Genomic DNA, 21250 nt, shown 5'->3' with positions numbered 1-21250 from the left:
TGGTGGGTGCCCCTCAAAAATAATACTTGATTTGTTTAATCAATCATTTAATGGATTGGTTATGGTGAAAGAGATGCTAAGATCCAAAACGACTACCCTCCAAAACCCCATTATTTAGAACTGTTTTAGCCTCTTATTATTTTACAAATTATTAGATCAAACTGTCATGAAGATAAGAGACAGTCTGCCTATCATTATAGCTTGAGCCGTATGAAGTCAGTCTACCATTTGAATATGTTTATGCCATTGTTGAGACAATTAGAATCTTAATAGTTGGCAATGATGCAGATGCAAGGTACTTAATTTCCAACTTTAATTGATCAATCAAACTATGACTTCACTAGAACTTTAGCCATAGGAAATTTTACTTGATGATTACTATTTTTTTTTTTTTAACTATTTTCTTTTTCTTTTATCAGTTTATCAGGACTCATTATTGGAACAGTTAAGTTATTGCTGATGAATAGAAAAATTAGAAACCAAGAAGACCACGCATGAAGCCATAAGTTGAGAATAAAGTTTGTATATTTACTATTTTTTTTTTTTTACAGTCGCCAAAATTGGATTCTCATGGGATTGGCCATGATACTACTATCTGAAATTTCAGGCTTAGTAGTTGTAGATATTGAGAAGTGAGACTCTAGTTTTAATAAGGCGCCTGTATAGAGCTTCGAGATCGCCTTCAAGTTCTTCAATGTTTGAACCAAATACCTTCAATGAGCTCTGCAAATTGTCAACTTGAACAAGGAAATCAGATTTCTTTGTTTTTTGACTGGCAATCGATTGTAATGCAGCATCAACCAGTGCCACTTCATTTCTACTTGTTTCTTCAACTTCACAAGCTACCCTTTTGGATTGTACAAGCTTGGAAACAAGAGACCAACGGCTTGAATTTGATGGAAGCTTGGGTCCTGCTAGGAAAGACAACAAGGATTTGACAACGTTGTAACCGACTACTTCGGCCTGTTTCAACGAGCTAACAATTGCTGAAGTGGCTTGACTTTTCTCACAACTTTTTCTTTCAATTGCCTTTAAGGCTTTATAAATTGTTTTCTTTATCAACTTCCTAGAATTTAAGCATTTCTGAATCTCACTTGCTATGAACATTTCACCTCCCTTTCTTCTGCGCAAAACCGATTCCAGTTCCTGGACACATTCTTTTGTCTGCAACAATGCATCCTTAGCTATGTCACACAAATCCAAGATTCTGAAAGATCCTTCAAGTAAATCGTCAAACGATTTCTCACAGCTCTCTTCAACAAAAACATGTTCTGTGAGAGGCAACAAAAGCAACCTATCAATGGAATCATGCAAATCCTGAAGGCCATTTAGTTTATGGCATATTTCAGAAGAAGAAGATGTAGCTTCTGAGGCCTCCTCCAATCTGCATAACTGTTCATCAACTTGTTCGATGAACGGGTGTGGCTTTGAGGGCAAGCTGTTTGAGCGAACATGATGAGAGTTGTTCGGGTTCATAGCAGAAGCATCCATCTTTTTTTCTTGGTTGAAATCTTGAGAAGACACAAAGGCCTAGCTATTGAATTACAAAGCAGTTGAATAAGTTGAGTTTATGATCACTTTCTTGCATCAGGGAAATTTATATAACCAAGGCCAAGGGGCAGAAGGAACCTTCAACTGAATTATTGAAAGGCTGGAGAAATAAAATAAAATCCTTAAGTTATATGATTGTAATATGATCTGCAACATCATATCAGCAATGTTTCTGCTTTGTCTCCCTTCCACCATGTTAAAAGCTACCCTGTAACCTGTTAATATGTCCCTTTTGTTTAGAAAGGCGATTAGTTTACTGAAAGACAGCCATGAAAACTTGGATGGTTCTCTTAAGCAGAAAAGCATGTCTCCTCCATAGCTTACAGGCATTTTATGTAGTAAACAGAATTTGTAATATCTTTCTGCTTCTTCATTATTTCTCTACATGTACACACAGAAAGTAATCAACTTGTTGATGAATCTAGCAATGTTCTTGATAAATGAGATCTGATTACCATTAATATGTTTTAAAGATGACAGCTTTAATGTCTTTCCTGTGTCTGTTCTTGTTCGAGGACTTAGATAAGCTGGTTCATGTATGCCTTTGATTTCAATTCCAACAAGTTCTGTTTCCACCAAAAACTACATATATCTGATATAATTTATTGATGTCAAATGAGTGTTTTCATGTTAAAAGTTGAGTCCAAAGGTGAGGTTTTTGTATCTTTTGTAACTGATGTGAGATAGCCCAACAATCTGGCTCTTCAAAGCTACTTATGTAAACATAGTCCTATATTTGTTAAAAATGAAGAAAACTATGTAACATCTCAATTGAGATTTTTGTTTTAGTAGATTTAAAGTGTGAGCGAATAATATTGTACCATTATAGAGATGTACAAATATTTATCTCCCTAACATTCAAAACTTATACACATAGGAAAATAGATATTCTTATGCTAGAAAAATCCAAAATTTGGATCCACAACTTATTTAACAACATTCTTATTTTTTGTTTTTATTTCTGTTTCTTATTTGTTTAAGAAACAAATTTATTTGATAAACCTTTTCACTACTCACTTTCAAAATTTCCACTCTTGCTAAAAAATTAGAAGGTTGCTCACTTGGTAAGGTTTTTTTTTTTCCTTTCACCTTTGGGATATTTCACCAAAAAAGGAGGGGGGAAAACCCCCTCATTTCAACATTTGACAAGTCTTTATGGCAGGTGGACAGTGTACTTCAGCTGAACCCCATCATTGCTCAAAAGAGGTAAGTAATGAATAATGATAATGATGAAGAGCAGGCAAGAATTTAACTGTTTTATTAATTTTAATGTTAATTACTTTATCGTTAATGACATCCTTGTTTTTAATTGAATAATTATATTAAATGATAAAACTGGTAAAAATATTTTTAAATGTAGCAAAAGTATTACTATCTATGCTATTTAATAGTAATTCTTTATCAATTTTTTCTTTTTTAGTATAACAATTTAAAGGCAAGAATTTAAATTGCAAGATTCGAGTTTATCTCTCATAGATAATTGGATAATTGGATTCTCTTTTGCATAGTCTATCATGAGAGGCCAATACACTTCACCTTTTTTTTTTAATCATTTTACTTTTTTTTGTAAATTATGCTAATAATTGGCATTTTTTCTATTCTTAAAAGATTTTTCAAAATGTAATACAATAAGTCAAGGAAACGTGTTTGATTTCATCCGTATGTTAAAGAAAAATGTAAGAAAACACAATAAAAAAATTTAAAATCTAAATGATTACCCAACACGACCAAATGGCTATTAAACAGTCTTAATTTTCCAGAACAGGAATTGATAAATTTTGTAGTATCATAATACCTTTTCACATGTATATATTTAACCGTAACAATCCACTTGAAAACAGCTTGGGCCAAGACAAGAAGAGATTGCTAAATCAGAATATACACTAAAGATGAACAAGTACTACTGGTTGGAAAAGGCCACCATTAGTGAATAGTGAGTAAAAGTTGGAGAGATTAAAGAAACAAAGGGAAAAAAGGAGCATCTGTGAGATACTCTCTCTACTTTTACAAAATTGAGGTGACACAATTTGCCAATCCTCCCAATTTCCCGATCATAGTTAAGAAGGCTTTTCCATATGACTAGGGTGGTATCAAAAATGGTTTTTTTTTTTTTTATGTACAATAATTGAATACAGAAAAATAACCCGAAAATAAAATTACAAAAAAAAAAAAAAAAAAAAAAAAAAAGTACTGAAGAGAAATACATATCTATCTTCTTCATCTTGTGTCATTTTCATGACTTTGCTGCATCACTGTGAAAACAACCCAAAGCCAGGGACTTCTGAGACATCGCCCCAAGAATTCGAGTTATGGCTTGCCAGAAGCTTAAGTCTCAAATACCCAGTGCAGCATCCTTTACACTTAATATTCTATCAAGGAACCAGCTCAAGAGAAAACGAGTAGTCACACAATGTCTGTCATCTTTTCACCTTGGCCGGAGGGGCAAGAGTCTGTCTTTGGGTAGCACAGTGACTGAGCTAAGAATTTTCATTTCTTGAACATTTGGAATAAATGAGCAGGTTCAAGTTAACTTTGGGAATCAGTTTTTTGGCACCAATGGTAGCTTTCTCGCTAGCATTTTATCATCGATAATCAAGACCATCAGTTGCTCGATCGATCGAATATGACAACACGTCACCTAGATGAAGTAGCACGATTCCATATATCCAAAGCAACATCTAAAGGGTCCATCAAATCATCCACTCTCTGAAATCTTTATTGATGGAAGCTGCTGCTTGATTACCCAAATCACTATCAAAATGAGAAAATAAGATTCCATCATTCAGAAGAAAAAAGAAAGCCTTATAGGACTTTTTCCTGCTCACGATTCAACCTTTCTTCCTCGCTTCGTTGTAAAAGCTCTTCGTATACTTTCATGGAATCTGCAGTGAACCTCTCCATGGCCTCAAAAATCCGTTGCAGACTAGACTGCAGGCTACTATTGCTCATCTCACTTTGATACACAGCGTTTCCAGGAGCAGAGAGACGCTTTTCATCTCTAGAAACCATCACCATCTTCTTGTCCAATGCCTGAATTTGTTTCTGTATCTTTTGGTCATCTCGGTCCAAGTTTCTAACTTTTCTCTCCGAATCTTTGTTCTCCATCATTCTCTGTCGCATTTCTAGTTTATCGTGTTCCCATATTTGAAGCACGCTCATACTAAACACACGCATAGAATCAACCACTTCCTTCTCGGATAGCCTATCCAAAGCCTGTGACCACTGGTTACAGATCACAAATACCGGCGGTGCACCTATTCTTCCCGGAGAGAAGGGAGCTATACCATCTGGCGTTTCCTCAGGTTCATACAGTAGACACTTTAGAAGCCAATTATTCAAGGCCCTAACATACCCCTTTTGCGCGCTGATCCAACTAGAGAAGCTGATTGTCCAGTTTAGAAGCTCGTGCTCAAGTTCCTTGGTTGCTCCGAGGTGCGCTTCACTACTATTTTTACCAGATCCAATGGGACCTAAACTTTTTGATTCACTGATTGCTTGGTACTGGGCACGGTGGCAATCGAGCATACATCTCCACATCCTGGTTAATCTGAAATAGAAGTATTTGACATTTAGCATGAGAAGACGCCCAAATCAGCTTCAATGAGAAAGGAACAAAACAAATAGTAAAACCATCTCTGCTTCAATTGGAAAAGTTCAAGAATAACTATGAGAAGACGCCCAAATCACGGTCATGATATGAGAAAAAAAAAAACCAGAAATTTGGCATGACATGGGAAGCTCTTAGACGTACCCATGAATTAATTCATTCAGTTGTGGCCATAATTCTTCATCCCGAATCTTATTGATTGTCATGGATATCTTGTCAACCACCTGAATGGCGATTCTTATTTTGGTAGATAGGCTCCTCACTAAAGCTTGAGTGGAATCAACTTTATGAGCTTCAGCACCCTTCTCGTCTAAGCGCTTCAGCTTTCGACATTTCCTTTCATGAATTACCCGCATCTTTTCTTCCGCCTAAGAAGAAAATTCAACCCTCATTAGGACAAACTACCGAAATCACCAGAGAATATAGAAAGACAGAACTGCTCTCATGTCTTTAAACATTTAAATCTCAATGACAAGATTGTAAACCCAATCAATATATCTAAATTATTGAAACCGTGAAAGCATCAAAAGAAAATCATTCAGTACAACAAATGTATTTTCTGAAACTTGAGATTTGGATTACATCCTAGAGTTTCAATAAATGACAGTCAGCTAAACAGTCCACAGTCCACATTACTGGGCAGATTTTTTCTTTTCTTTTTTTGTTCTTTTTGGCCCCCTTCACTAAATGGAGATTCGTTGTATTTTCTCTGGTAACTGTTCAAATGAAAATTTTGGTTTCCCAAGTCAGAAGACAACATTGAAAGAAAAAAACAACGTGGTCACAGGTTAAAATAGCTGCACAACTAGGCTAATATATATTCAAATACAATACATGAACCAAGCCTCTCTGGACACTGGTGGGGTAAAGGTAAGCCATCAGCATAATGAAAGAAGTGGGCCCCACATCTCAATAATAAAAAATAACAATAATGCAATGTATGATGTCAAAATGATCTGGTTTACCTAAATCATTCAAAAACTTTGAAAGGAACCCAAATGGCAGAGTAGTTTAACTTCAGAGAAAGCAATGACAAACATATGGAATAGGAAATCAAGTGGTATTAGTATATCATACTTTAACTTCATTGTAGAGTTTCTTCTCCCACAGATACAACTTCCTCAAGGTAGAAGACAGATTTCCAGAGGCCATCCCAAACTCTTCAATATAACTTAACTCAGCACCAGACGACGAAGGATCGCCACTCTTTGAAGTAGAAGGTTGGGAAGCTACCATTGATAGCGAAGGAGCAACAACGTGCAACATTTTTGATGAAACTGCCAGAATCCAGATGTAGGTTCAGTTCATTCATCAATTTGCAACTTAAAAGAGGTACACACGAGCAAAAGCGCAGCTCAAGAACAGAAAAGATTCTAACATAGCATCCATAAATAAAACAATGGCCATAAAAAAGAATTTCAAATTTAACAGATCAAGCAAAAGAATCCCAGAAAGAAATGTTCAAATCTCATTTTACATAAACACATTATTTTGGAAGTAGCCAGAATTTTAATGGATCTAAGGTAGAATACCCACCATGTTTGCGCTGATAAGGAAGCTTCCCAGCCTCCAGCATTTTCGCAATTTCATTACCGGATTCCGATGCCCTCTCGAACTGAACCTCGATTTCTCTGGCAACTTCATAGACATCTCGTGAACCAGGCCTGCCCTTAAATGCACCACCATTGCCTCGTTCCTCAGACTTCTCTGCCTTATCAACCTTCTTATCCACCATACGGACTTCATATTCAACAGCATCTTCCTCAACCGCAGCGCTCGGCCTCGTTTGGTAAAGCGAGGTCTTTGAATCATCACCACCACCACGCTCATCCTCTGCAGGTACCTTCAAACCCTTCCCACCGCCACTGCCGCCGCCTTCGTCAACAAATTTCTGATTCCCATGTACCTCCTTAACGACCTCATGTTGGTAATCCTCATCTTCCAAATCAGGAATCCCCTCTTCTTCCCTCACCTCCTTCGAGTCCCAGCTCGGCGTGTAAGCATTGTAATACTTGTCATAAGTCTCAAATGGGTTCAGGAAATCCCAAGTGGAAGCTCTCGGAGGTGAAGGCGGCGGCGGTGGCGGCTTAGACGACGAGCCTGAAGCTCCGGCAGATGACATTGAACCATATGCAGTAGGAGGAAAAACAGAGCCACCATAATACCCACTGTCTTGGGGATATCCATAAGAAGGATAAGGATTGTTATAAGCCATGTTCGAGTAAGGATAAGGGTAATGACCTGAAGAAGACGACGATTCACCGACTTGATAAACTTTCTCTGGACTCCTAGGCCTCTGCTCGTATACCACAGAGGGTGTCACTGATTTCCTCATATAATTCATATGCATAAACCCTCCTCCGCCGCCACCGCCGCCGCCGCCGACGCCGGGATATGAACCTAAACCTCCTTGATCCGGAAGCATATAACCCATATGGCCGCCGTGCTGCAGGTCGAAAGGAGGGGAGTGATCGGAATGGTGAGGGGAACCGGATTCATCATCAGAATCAGAGTGAAAATGGAGGTGGGAACCGGAATTAGAGTGAGAGAGATGATGATGAGGAGAAGCAGAATCTTCAATTGCAGAATCATTAGTTTTTCCCACAGGATCACCCTTCCGGTGAGGAGGAAGATTGAGCTTCGGCGAAAGAGGAGACCCAGAAGAAACGCCAACAACAACACTCTCTTCAATGAAATTATGCAACGAATGACCAATCCCTTTAAGAGAATGAATATACGCCATGTGAGCCTCTGCAAGTGAGTATCTAAGATGAATCGCTTCATCAAGAAACGCACAACGCTCACGACAGAGCGCCACCGCTGGAAGGTCATCGACCTTGGAGCTGGAACAGCCCATCCACACACCTCTTGTAAATGGAAACAAATCACTGATTGCTCAACTGGGTTTTACCAGAAGGTGAAGAAAAACACACCCATCAACTCCAAACAAAAAAAACCTCAAAACCCAGCAAAATTTTTGCCCCCTTTGTCTCTTTAACCGTGTCAGTGACAACCAAAACAAACAAAACCCAATTAGGGTTCAGGAAGAAGAAGAAGAAGAAGAAGAAAGGAAAGGGCAAAAAAGAGAAGGCGGTGAGGGAATCTTTTGCCAGCGCGGAGTTTGTCGTCAGTCGTCCGCTTGTACCAGTGAAAGTAGAGAGAGAAAGAAAGAACTGTATGAGTAAGTGAGTGAGTGTGCTTTTTGTTTGTGCGTCGGTGTGGGCTAAAAAAGAAAGGTTATTTCTTGGGAGTAATCTTTTGAACGCCATTAAAACCCCATTTTAAAACTCCATTAATTCATATTTGGGGATTGGAAATTACAGTAACAATGAAGAGGAACAACAACAACAACAATCTCATTGATTCCCAATTCTGGGTTGTAATGTTAAGCATTCTGTAATCCTCCTTTCCCCTTTTTCCTTTCTTTCCTTTTTCCAACTTTTGCTTTTTGTGGGTTTTTTTGAATTATAATCAAATAGGTATTTATTAATCAAGGGTTTATATCAAAATATTCTTCAATTCAGTCCAAACTCCATTGCTACTAAACTTAGACTGGTGCAGGACAATGGGCGAGAAACGAGAGGAATTTGGGTGTTTGGTTCGAGAGAAATTTTTGGCGTCCTACGTAAAATTACGAAAATATCCTTCATTGTAAAATAACTGTTTTTTTTTTTTTTTCCTTTTACTACCCTTTCTTTTTTGGGTGTGAGTAATTAAATTGTCGTTATTTTTTGTGGACCATATTTTAAATTTTCTATAATTTCTACTCTAGCATTTAGGATTTTAAACATTCATCTATTTTACTTTCAAAAGTAATATATGTGTTTGAGATTTTATTATTGTTTTCTTTATACTTCAAACAATATTTGGATTTGAGGATTAACCTCAGCTTTTTTGGTTAAAAAATTTATGCCTAAATTAATTGGATTATGTTCAAGTATAGTCTACAATATCAATCTTGATATTAGATTGATCCCTCATTCAACATATTATCAAAAATAAAAGTGTTATATAGATGTGATCAATAATATACCTTCGTTTTTCATTCACTTTTAATATGAATCGTCAATGGTTCAAAACTGTTGTTTATATTTTATTTAATAATAGGGGTATTGTTGTCATTTTTTACTAAAATATAGAATGTGCCACACGATTTTGGGAAACTATCTAGAGTGCAGCCATTAGGTTATACATTTCAATTTTAGTTTTTTGAATTTTAGGAATGAGATTTTTTTCTTGTGTTGATGACTGAGCTTCATCACCATCCTTTTGCAATTCTTGATCTAGGTTTCCATGCTTGAATGTTCAGATAAAAATTAATTAACTTTTCCGTAGAATGTTCAAGCCTTGAGTTGGAAATTAGTTCTTATCTCTTGGTCTTCTATCACAAGGCAACATTCTCTAACTCTCCCTTGGAGTTGTGTTGAATGATTTTTAGAGTCTTAGTGATTGATAATTAGCGGTTCTCGATCCAAAAATGGTTCCTAATTTCAAATTGTTAGGATTATCACCTTTGATCTCAAATAATGTAATAGATATCTAATGCTATTAATAGAACAAATTAATTGTCATATCATAATTGATGGTTCAAATATCTTATTCCACAATTGCTGAACTAAAAAAATATATATATATCTTCATATATTGAGTATGCTTGAACAAGCAATATCTATATGATTGAATATAGTAGTGTAATAATGGTTTTCTTTCCTGTTGAGAGGTGTAATTATTGTTTTTTCTTTTTAATCAACTTGCTTTTATAACCTTTTTGGTCAAATAATTTATGCACCAATGACCAATATATGTATAGCTCATGAATGCATGTTTCAAAAGGAAAAATATATATAACTCACAATTAAGACACATTTTTCTCTAAATCTGCCTTAACCAAATGACAAAGTCAAGTAGAGAAAGCATCTTCATCCAATAAGTTATAGGTTTTTAGAAGTCTTTATATATATATATATATAGAGAATCTTACATCCAAGAGAAAATACACCAACTATAGTACTATTACTTGTTTAACATAAAGAGTTAACAAGGGAATATTTTGGTTTATTCTTCCTTTTCTAACACTATTATATTAATTAAGTAATTATTTTAAATGAAAAAATGGATGAAAATATTTTTAAATATAACAAAATGTTACTGTCTATATTGATAGACCTATCGATGTAAATGATAAACACCGATAGGTTTCTATTACTTTCTATCTCTATCTATCATTGTTAGGCAATGATATTTTACTAAATTTATAAATAAGCTCACTCATTTTTCTATATTTGAAGACATCTCTTATTAGTTATGATATGAACTAGGACATCCTCATGTTACCTCTGGGACCAATTACGCGTTCAAGAGCCAAGAAGCTATCGTTGGTATTGAATTCTCTTATATAAATAAAGATGAACTTAATTGAGGGGATTCAAGGAACAACATCAGATTAAAAGGTCTATAATTGTTTCAATTGATGCATGCTACAAGATGAAATCGATTGAATTTTGTTAAATTTTAATTTTTTTTTTTTTTTTTTTTTGCAAATATACCTTATTTTTTGGTATTTTTCATTATTGGACTCATATATGTTTTATTTAGATTTTTAGTATTTTGAGTTAGGGGTAAAGTGGACTTTTTCAAGTTCTTTTGGTTAAGTATGATGAGTTTTAATTAGGTGGGAAAAAGAACTTAAGTTCATTTGATGTTTTGAGTTTTAGGATTTTCTCTGAATGAAAATTCTCTCGTAGATGATAGAGTCTCATCACCATCTTTTAGCAATTTTAAATCAAGATTGCATGCCAAGAACATTCAGGTAAATTTGATCGTCTTGTTTGTGAAGTGTTCGAACTTGGAGTAAGAAATTAATTCTTCTTATCTCTTCGTCTTTGATCAAAAGGTAATTCAATTTCAATTCCCCTTTGAATTGATATCTCAATTGACTTTGGGATTTTTGGAATTTGTTATTAGGAGTTCATCAAAGAGTTCCTAAATTACAAATTTTTAGGGTTTTCATAACAACATATTAAAAATGATATTAATAACAAAACAAAAAAAAAAAAAAGAAATTTTTTTTTTTGATAATCATTAGTAACAGAAATAATTCCAATAACCTATAATTTACAAGGGATATTGGTATTTAACCACTTAAGATATCTTAGTTTTATTTAACCATATAGTATAATATATGGACAAAGATTAGTTGGTGAGAAGAATCTCAATCAACTAACCTACCCAAAAGAATTAGTTAATTAATAACGAACTTAATTGAAAAAGTCTATTTTATATTTTTTTAAAAAAACAAATTCATATTAATTGTTCTCATTTTCAAATAATATAAGATTTTTTTTTTCCAAATCAATAGTATTTTGTTAAATTTTTAGAGAATGATTTTACCAAGTAAAAATGCATCAAGAATCAAATCTAGTTTAAAAAATTCTAAAAATAAGTGTAAACTAGCACTTAAAATTACTTGTAGAACCTAGTATTTATTTATTTAAACAAAAACATGCCAAAAATACCCTCTACCAACTTGGACTAGTTGTAGTACATATAACAAATGAAAGATTCTAAATCCAAATTATAAATAATATACATTGAATTATTGAAACAAACTAATAATAATAATAATAAAGGAATGCTTGAATAAAACTTGCATGACCAAGAAATTTTGTTCATGAAACCAAGTGACATTTTGATCACTCAACTTCCATGTCCAAACCAAAGCTTCACAAATTTTGACCTATGATGGATTATATCCATCATCAAACTTTCTTAGGAAGGATCCTAATTATGTTTTAAAATATTTTTTTAAGTGTATGGTTCCATTGTATTTTTGGATGGCCCTACTCATTCTGAAAAAATAGTTCTCAAAAGTCCCATGATGTATATAACTTTTAAATAATCCTAACTAGAGCTTTTTATTTTAGTTTAACTTTAAGTTGATTTGAGAATTTAAATATTTGACATTTCTATTGAGAATATCTATGTCTTAATAAGTTGAACTATGCTCAATCTAGCATTCTAATTAGAGCTTTTTAAGTCAGATTAAGTCTAAATTAATAGTCTTAATTTTAACTAGGCATAAATATCTTGTTTAGGTTTCTTAACTTTCAAAATATCTACTCCAACCCTTAAAAGATTGTTTGGAGCACTGAGTTGAGTTATGAAATCTAGAGTTAAGAAGTCATGATATGAGTAAAGAGTTATTTAATCTAGATTTAGGAAATATTAGAGAGAGAGTGAGAGAAAAAAGAAAAATGAAGTTCTTCGATAAATGTGCAAACTTCAATAGTAAACATTATTTGGTGGAGTTGAGTTATTTAACACCAACTTATGAAGTCGATAGACTAAATACCCTTTTAAATATGTCTAATATTCACCCACACAATATCTACCTCAACCAACTTGTGTGACTCACCAAAGTAAACATAGCTCAATTGACCAATATCAGAAGTTCAAATCCTCCGTTTTAGATAGAAGGGTATATGCCTTAATCAGTTCAACTACGTTGTTGTGGGTTAAAACGAAATAAATTTATTACGGACCGATAAGATTTTGATTTTTTTAATAGTTAAAAAATAAAAATAAAAAGCATTGTTAGAAGGCATTATGGGCATTGTTGGAAAAGAAAAGAAATGGGAAAAGGGTTGAAAGGGAGAGAATAAAGGGTATAGAATCCATAGAGAGAGTAAAACACAATGGAAGGAAGGAAAAGACAATAGAGATGTAAAGAAGGAAGGAGCCAAAGGGGGACCATATTCATCATCAACACAAAACCATTCCAAATCATTGATGTTATGATCTACCAATATCTCATTTTACTTCCTAACTCATAATTTTTAAGTGATTTTTTCTTTTTCTTTTTTCTTTTTTTAATTTTAATATCAAAATTTCCAAGAAAGAGAAATAGCCTTATTCTCTACCAATAATTCTTTTTTTTTAAAAAAAAAAAAAAGGGGACTGATTTAGTTGATTAATCATAATTCCATGGAAATGGGTCATGTTTGCTTACAAACAAAGCCATGGAAATTCCATTTCCTAATTTTTCCAAAATCAACTTTTGGATTCAATTATTAGAAGGAAAAAAACAACTTGTATCTTACTAAGTTTATTTTAATTTTAAAATTCTTTTCATGTCAAACACAATTTTAAATCTAGAAAATGATGAAGTTAATAGGTCTTTAAATAATAATCCAGAATTATTTATGTATAGTATTTCATCAGAGTTCATTTAACTAGAATGAGTAAGAAAAAAAAACGTAAAAACAAGTATAACTCAACTAACATAAATATTGATTAGCGACCAAGAAGTTCTGTGATTCGAATTCTCTATACCAGAGAAGATACCAAAGAAGAAAAAGATTTTACCCCAGCTACAAATGATAAAATCATCCATTAACAAAAGAGGGAAAAAAGGCAAAATTGTAAAGTAAAATTTTCAAATCCCGCTATAGAAAAGAAAAAAAAAAGTATTAGAACAAAACAATGAACACCTATCCATAAATAATGGGTTCGAATTCTATTTTAGTCCTCAACTTTCAAGTTTGTTCTATTTTGGTCTCATTTTTAAATTTTCTATTTTTATTCTTGAACTTTTAAATTATTATTTTTTACTTTGAACTTTTAAAATGACTATTTTTGTTTTAAGTATTCAAAAATAACTACTTTATTTTGTTTTGTATTTTAATGTGAGCATTATTTCAAGTCATATGATAATTATTTTAAATGGTAAAATTACTAAAAATATTTTCAAGTATAGTAAAATATCACTATCTATCCATAATAGATATCTCGATTATCTATAGACATCTATTAGATATTGATAGATGTTTATTTGTTAAATTTATAAATAAGTTGGTTTATTTTATTTTATTTGAAAATATATATATATTTTTTAATTTAGTACCACAAATGAGGAATGATGTGACTTGTTTTGTTTTATTTTAGAATAATTAATCGTTTAATTAATTCTAGGTGTTCTATCGTGAGTGATTGTTTTGTTTTCTAATAAATTATATAGTCTGCCAAGTGCCAGCATCATCTAATTAAATTTTGTTAAAATAAACACCATCTAGTTAAATAATGGAAACAAATCGGATTAAGTAAAAAGTATCTAATATTCATAATATAGTAAATTAATATACGTGGCATCATTAAATTATTTAATATTTTCAAACACACATAGTAATTATTTAATAATTACATGTTTTCTTTTTCTGCCACTGAGCATATAGCTCAATTGACCGTCCGACATAAAATTAGTACTTTTCAATTTCACTCTATATATTGTAAAAAAAAAAAGTCTTTTTTCTTTTTCTAATCACTCTCGAAATAACGACATGAAAAGTTATGTTATATTGTTTTAAACAAGTTTAAGTCCATTTTAAAGGAAAAATTATATATTAACTCAACTTTAGTGCTTGTATTTTATATCAATCAATATCTCAAATTTTCAAATAATATATTTAGTTCTAAAATTTGAAAAAAAAAATCTTTTATTATTAATTATAGTTAATTTCTAAACTATTTTGTACAATTTTAAATTTATTTGAAAATTTAATATTTCAATGATTTTAATTATTTTAACATACATTTAAATAAAATTATAAATTTAAAATACATCAATAAATTTAAGTAGAGTTTAATTTACATTATATCGTACAAACATCGATGAAACATAAGAAAAATTGACAAAATGTCACCAATCTCAATATAATATAAACGTCAATAAGAGAATTTATAGAGGGTAAGATATTTAGATATTAATTTAAATAATTTTTTTAAATTTTTTATTTTATAATTTTTAGAAATGTCCATCAACATCGATATTATATATTATTTTTTAAATTACTACTTCGACATAATTATTTTATTATTGTTTTTTGACTATTGTAGGTGGGAGAATCGTTCCTCTTACCTCGAAGCTAATTACACAAATTTATGTCAATCCCCTATACTCACTTAATCGACATTGTTATTTTAAACCTTACTGAGAAGTAAGAATCAAAATAGTTGTTTAAAAATGAAAATTAATTTAATCCTTTAAAATCTTTATGATTGGTGACAGGCTTTTTTTTTTCTCTTTTTTTTCTTCTTTTTGTTTTCTATAGACATTTGGTGATAGGCTTAAGCTTGCACAGAAAGGTAAGGATAATTTGGTCAATTCAATTAGGGGCGTACAAACTATTAAACAGTTGCAATCGATAGTACAAATATTATGTCAATTGAGCTACGCTCATGTTGGTCGAGAGATTTTTTCTTTCAATTGTTTATCATTATAACTCAAAAAAAATTTTGAATATAGATATAATTACTTGCTTAAAAAACCAACAAAATAATTGAAAATTTATCAAAATTAAAAAGAAAATAAAACTATGGAAAATATGTAGTGTCCCATCATATCATCTATTCACTCTTCATTTTCTTAAGTCTATTATATATCTTAAAAAGTTGAGTTATGGTCATGTTAATCAATACTAGATGAAAATTGATATAATCTTAGGTCAAGCTTGTCAAATTGTAATTAAAATTGATGTAATGATAATGAAATTTTATTGATTGATCAATTATAATGAACTCGAATCGCAAACGTAATTGGATTGATTTTGATTGCATGTACTTAAAAGTATGAATTTTGTCAAATTTAATTTTACCATTACCTCTATCTCTATCTTTGAGGATCAAGCAGTAATAGTAACAGTAAAAGTAAATATGTCAAAATTAATAAATTTTCAACTGTAACAGTAACAATAATGGTCGTCGTAACAGTAACGATAGGATGTTATTCTCAGGTGCAATTGAATTGAGTACTTTTTATTCATCAATCAGCATTACAGATTTAGATGTAGGGTAATGTATTAGTACAAATGCAGAATATAAGTAAATAACACAAAAAATAATCAAATTGACGAAACATAAACATGCACAGTGAAAACAATAAAGAATCTAAAGTACTCAAATTATGTTTCATATGAATAAGCATGCAATTTATCATAAGATAAAGGTATTAAGAGTACAACATTTGTAGCTCCAAGTTGATTCTCAATTCCGCTCCAATATCCTCACAAACGTTTCATGGACCACCATGAGAGTTTTCTCGACTATTCTACGACCTTAGAACAGGAAGGTGGGATCTAGTGAGTGACTAAATTAGGGATGAATTTAGTATAAAAATTGAGAGAAAATTGAGGTAATTTCTAAAACATATTTTAGAAATTCTAAGTTTTTGCCATAAGGAAACTAATTTTCAACTAATTTGAAATTCACCAAAATGCCCAAGAAGAATTAGATTTCACACAATCATTCATTTTATAGAGTAATTACATGCAATTCATGCAAAATTGTGTTAACCACATTTTGATACTTTAAATGGACGCAATTTTAGTGTGATTAGTGGTTAGTTGTAGAATCAACACCTAGCAAATGAAATTACTCATAGTTCCACTTAAGATAGGACTTTCCCACTCAAATAAAAATGTTGTATTTTTCGACTAAGTGAGGTCAACTTTTGATCTTTGACTTTTGGAGTCAACATTTGACTTTAATCAAATTTTAATTAAATACAATTTTAATTCAAAACAAACGGAATTTTGGAATTTCCCACTTAGTCTAGTTAACTTTTTGACTTTTGAATTTCAAAGCATGGTGAAGTCAACATTTTGACTTTTAACCTATTGACTAATTCCATTTAATTTCAAATTAATTCTAATAATTAATTTTAAATAATTTAATTAATTTAATTTAATATTTAATTATTAAATATAACACTAATCCCTTGAATCTCTATTCATAGTCTTGATATTTAAATTTTATTTAAATATCTCCAATTCTTTCTTTATCATTCAATTCCCAATTGATGATATGTCGTTAAATATATCGAATATATTTGATACTTATTCCCTAATTCGAATTCGATCACTTCAAATTTACTCATCATGTTGTTCTAAGGTTTAGTCTGATATAAGCTAGCAGGGGGACCTCATTGACCTACAGATCATGGGCTCCAACGATCCAAAATTAACCAGCTAAACTCTTTAACCCAATTAACCAACATTCGTTAACTACCGGGTTATTCCACTAAAGCCTAGTAGTTGCACTCCCCTCACTATAGATATATTTTTATCCACTCGATATAACCATAATTAGTAAGTCAATTCTTCACAGGTTGTTCGTAATAACATTTGGGTCAAAAGTTGTTTTACCTCTGAGATTACATCTTGCTCTTTTAAGTCTCACTGATTCTCTAATGAACAATTGATTTGTGATCCAATCACTAAACCGAGTCCTTCTCAAGGCAATGAGAGGGTGGGCTCTTAGTTCAAGACCTAGAGTCAGCGCTTAAAGGAACAACCTCTCTATTATCCTTAAATGCAGGTAGGAGTGAATTTCATCTTGCACCCTATATCCCCAACTATCTACTCGAACTTACTCTTGAAATTAAAGGCTCATTGAGCCGGTGCTATTGAGTCAACTTTCACCCATACAAATCTAAGGATAATCTCAAATAAACAGAAGTTCATAGTTAGCTTAGGATTAAGGTCAAGTTACCTAGCTCAACACTTTGAAATAGTAAGTCTTAAATAATAAACATTGTTACAAAGTAAGAGAGACTTATTTCTTGGTCCGATCTTATACAAACTCCTTGTATAGGACGCCTCCACTCGCATGTCTCCATATGAATGATTTAGGATCCCATCGTTTGTACTAAATACAAAGTAGGTTGCATTCAATGGTGTCTCTAGAATAAGGTACCCAGTCTTATTCATATACTATAGACCATTTTTTCTATCTACTCAAACTTGATCCATTCTTATGTCTCCAAATAAAGTCCAAGTACTCATGTAATAGCCATGGATCTTAGTTTATTTCTAAAACAAAATGAGCAATTCATATATTCAATAACAACTTTATTGATTAACATTTTTATTGATAACAGAATAAATTTATTGTTTACAAACCACGAGTTAGGATATAAAATCCAACACAAATGGGACCCACTTTTTTTTTTAATTATTATTCCCATTGATCTATCACGTTTTCAGTGAGGTAAACGTGGTCTCAATGAGATTCTATTGATAGATCAATCGTAATGGTCCAAAATGTAATTGGATTTTTTGTTTTCTTTTCTATCAAGTATACTTATAATTATGAATATGTCACATTTATTATTAATGTTACTGTTTAAAGTCAAACGATAACAATAGCAGTAATAGTAACAATAAATGTAACAGATTTATCATTCTTGTGCTATAACAGTAACAATAACGGTAAGGGTAACAATATTAAAGTTATTTCTAGATGCAATTGAATTAAGCACACTTAACTTGTTAATCAATTCTTGTTTTTTATTACAGATTTAGAAGTATATCCCAAATGTCAGTACGAGTACGGAACACAAGTAAATAATACTAAACCTAATTATAATGGGACCTACTTCTCAGATTACCATTGATTTATTGTCTTTCTCCTGGAGTAAATGTGGCCTATGTGTTAAAATATCAAATTAGTCTAAAAATATTGATTGAACTTATTATAGAAAGTCAAATATATGATTAACTTGAGCATGATTCAATTGGTAAAATATTTATCTTTAACTAAAAAGTGATGTTTTAAATTTCCGCCTTCAAATATTATTGAACTAAAAAATCCAATGTCTATAATACCATGTCATACTTGGTAATCAAATGACCCAACACCAATTAAACACAACATCTATCAATTGGACCTTCATATTTAAGTCATGATAGGAACTAACCTCAAAATACTAATTCTCTTCTTCCTTTCTTGTTCTCCTAAAACCAAAATGCACCTATAAGTTTTTACTAGTAGCTAAACTACTATTAAATTGAATGATTCATGACAACAAATTAGAAACTTGATCATGGTGATCTAACTACCATATTTATACACGTATATAAGTGTAAAAGAATCTTTGATACTAATCAACTTTTAGGTTAAATTTATTCTCTCATTTTCCAACTCCCTAAACCTAAATTATAAAAAGTATAAGTTTTTCTTTCTTTAAAAGAATATATGAAGAGGTATTAAAAAAAAAAAAAAAATTATCTATTGATAGCTCCTTCCTTTAAAACTTATAACATAGAAGCTTATATCAAAAGATATTGAAGTTGTATCGATTCAATCTTTTAAAGACTTTAAAAAATATATATGAAAAAATTATAATAAAAAAAATTAGGTTACACTCATATCTTGGGCAACCTAAACTGCACTCAATAACAAAACTGTCATGTGTAGTTTTTTAAAATGTTTATTTTTATTTTCTCTATTATGTATAAAAAAAAGTTGTATAGAGATCAGATACAATATATACTACAGCTAATCATTATCCATAAATAAATGATCATGCAATATGCATCTTTTTCTTTTTATTATTATAATTAATGAAAAGATCCCAATAATTTAAAAAAACACAAAAATAAAAAGTTTGATTAAGAACACTCAAATGCAAAGGCCACAAATTGATGAGGTGGGGAAATGCAAAAAGTGAGAGTAGAGTAGAGGCACTCAAAACCAAGCTGGCCAAGCATTTAATTTTTTGCCCTAATTGGGAATGTGGTGTCATTGTAGATGCAAATGGGTACCATTTGCCCCAACACTATCTATAAAAAGGGGCTTTTGAATTTTTGCCATTTCTACTCAAATCTTCTCATCTATTTTCCTCCTCTTATTTTAAAGGGATTTTTGAATTTTTACTTATTTATGTAAAAACCAAAAAAAAAAAAAAAAAAAAAAAAAAAAAAAAAGAGTTAGATAAAATATCATAAATAATGGTGATGTGCCCACCGCCATGAATTAATTCAAGAACTAGCATCCACCCACCTTTAAAATGTTGGATTGGATGGATGCACTTATTAAGAGTAATTAAGGAAAGGTTTAGTTAATTTAATTGAATTATTTGTCTCAATTTAGGCATAACTCAATTAGTTAATTATATTTTCATCCTCATATTTTTGTTTAACTAAAAGAGTTTTGAATTGTTTTTAAGAATTTGAAAGTTGGTCAGGATTCAACATATTACTTTTTACTTACATATATCTTTAAATTCAAATGTAAAACTTTTCCATCTTTGTTTTCTGTTTCTTTTGAATTCAATTATTGGGATTGGGATTCAACCATGGAGATTTAAAATGATACTTTATTGCTTTATTTAATGAGCTATATTTGATATCTTTGAACCGACTTTTCGTGAATAAATTTATAAGAGAATTACTTAAAATTATTTGTTTTGAATAGTCAAATCAATTGAACTCAATTTATCAATCACATAAATGATCATAAATAGTTAGATTAACTAAACTTACTCATCAAATTAGACATGACAAGTGAGCAACTCCAATACTTATCCAACACCAATCATGGTTTAAAGCAAACAATTCAACTATAGAGAGACAGGGACAAACAAACTTAAAAATATAATTAAATTCCAACCATACAACTAAAAGATCTACAAAGTCAACAAATTCATTTAAATCATATGTATGCATATATGTACAAATATATATCAATCAACCAAAAGCACATTTCCAAATTAAAATATTTCAAAGTCTATTTCAATATTAAACTACACCCCAAAATACCCACATTCATTCTACGAAGGTGTTCAAAAAATTAGACAATAAAAAAATTTTAATTAACCCAACCCGAATCAAAAGGGTTTGGTTAGTCAAGAAAACTCTTAGTCTGGATTGGATTTTTTTTTTAACAAGTCAAACGAGTTGATTTGGTTCTTGAATTCAAGAAAAACATCGTTTCATTCTAAATTAAACTAGTCTCTTAAATATATATATTTTAGGGTTTCTTTCACTTTCAAATTCAGCCTTCTTCGCATCACTTGATGGTGGTTTTCGGACTTGTTTCCATCAATTTTCACCTGACAACACGTCTTTCTCTTTCACCTTCATTTGTCGACACCAGTAACATATTTTTTTCCCTAATTCATCGACAACATGATGGATTAACTAAACAACCCAAAAACGTAAGGGTTGGGTTGAGTTGTTCTCTTGAATAAGGTTCTTGAATTAGGTACATTTGGGGAGTTTACCAATCCAAAAATTCAGGTTGATCTAAAAAATGTTT

At 31.5% G+C, this 21250-nt stretch overlaps 2 protein-coding genes across 2 annotated transcripts; both read right to left on the bottom strand.

Annotated features, from left to right (window-relative positions):
* Positions 1-388: 388 nt before the first annotated feature.
* LOC120078575 lies at positions 389-1930 on the bottom strand. The gene has a single exon (XM_039032853.1). It carries the CDS (start codon positions 1489-1491, stop codon positions 610-612), a length of 882 nt encoding a protein of 293 aa, XP_038888781.1. The 5' UTR covers positions 1492-1930; the 3' UTR covers positions 389-609.
* A 1574-nt stretch (positions 1931-3504) lies between these two features.
* LOC120077787 (protein ALTERED PHOSPHATE STARVATION RESPONSE 1-like) lies at positions 3505-8629 on the bottom strand. The gene is made up of 4 exons (XM_039031812.1): positions 6695-8629; positions 6236-6435; positions 5303-5526; positions 3505-5098 (listed from the first exon to the last, which is right to left on the bottom strand). Exons 1-4 carry the CDS (start codon positions 8013-8015, stop codon positions 4354-4356), a joined length of 2490 nt encoding a protein of 829 aa, XP_038887740.1. The 5' UTR covers positions 8016-8629; the 3' UTR covers positions 3505-4353.
* Positions 8630-21250: the final 12621 nt, after the last annotated feature.

This window comes from Benincasa hispida, chromosome 5 (genome assembly GCF_009727055.1).
Source record: "Benincasa hispida cultivar B227 chromosome 5, ASM972705v1, whole genome shotgun sequence".
Lineage (NCBI taxonomy): Eukaryota > Viridiplantae > Streptophyta > Magnoliopsida > Cucurbitales > Cucurbitaceae > Benincasa > Benincasa hispida.
Note: the sequence above shows the minus strand (reverse complement) of the source record. Positions and strands in the feature narration are given on the sequence as shown.

Coding starts and splice junctions, on each gene's coding strand:
- LOC120078575 (XM_039032853.1), bottom strand. CDS start 1,491: ATGGATGCTTCTGCTATGAACCCGAACAACTCTCATCATGTTCGCTCA.
- LOC120077787 (XM_039031812.1), bottom strand. CDS start 8,015: ATGGGCTGTTCCAGCTCCAAGGTCGATGACCTTCCAGCGGTGGCGCTC. Junction 6,436..6,694: donor TCCTTATCAGCGCAAACATG/GTGGGTATTCTA, acceptor GGATTCTGGCAG/TTTCATCAAAAATGTTGCAC. Junction 5,527..6,235: donor AACTCTACAATGAAGTTAAA/GTATGATATACT, acceptor TTTTCTTCTTAG/GCGGAAGAAAAGATGCGGGT.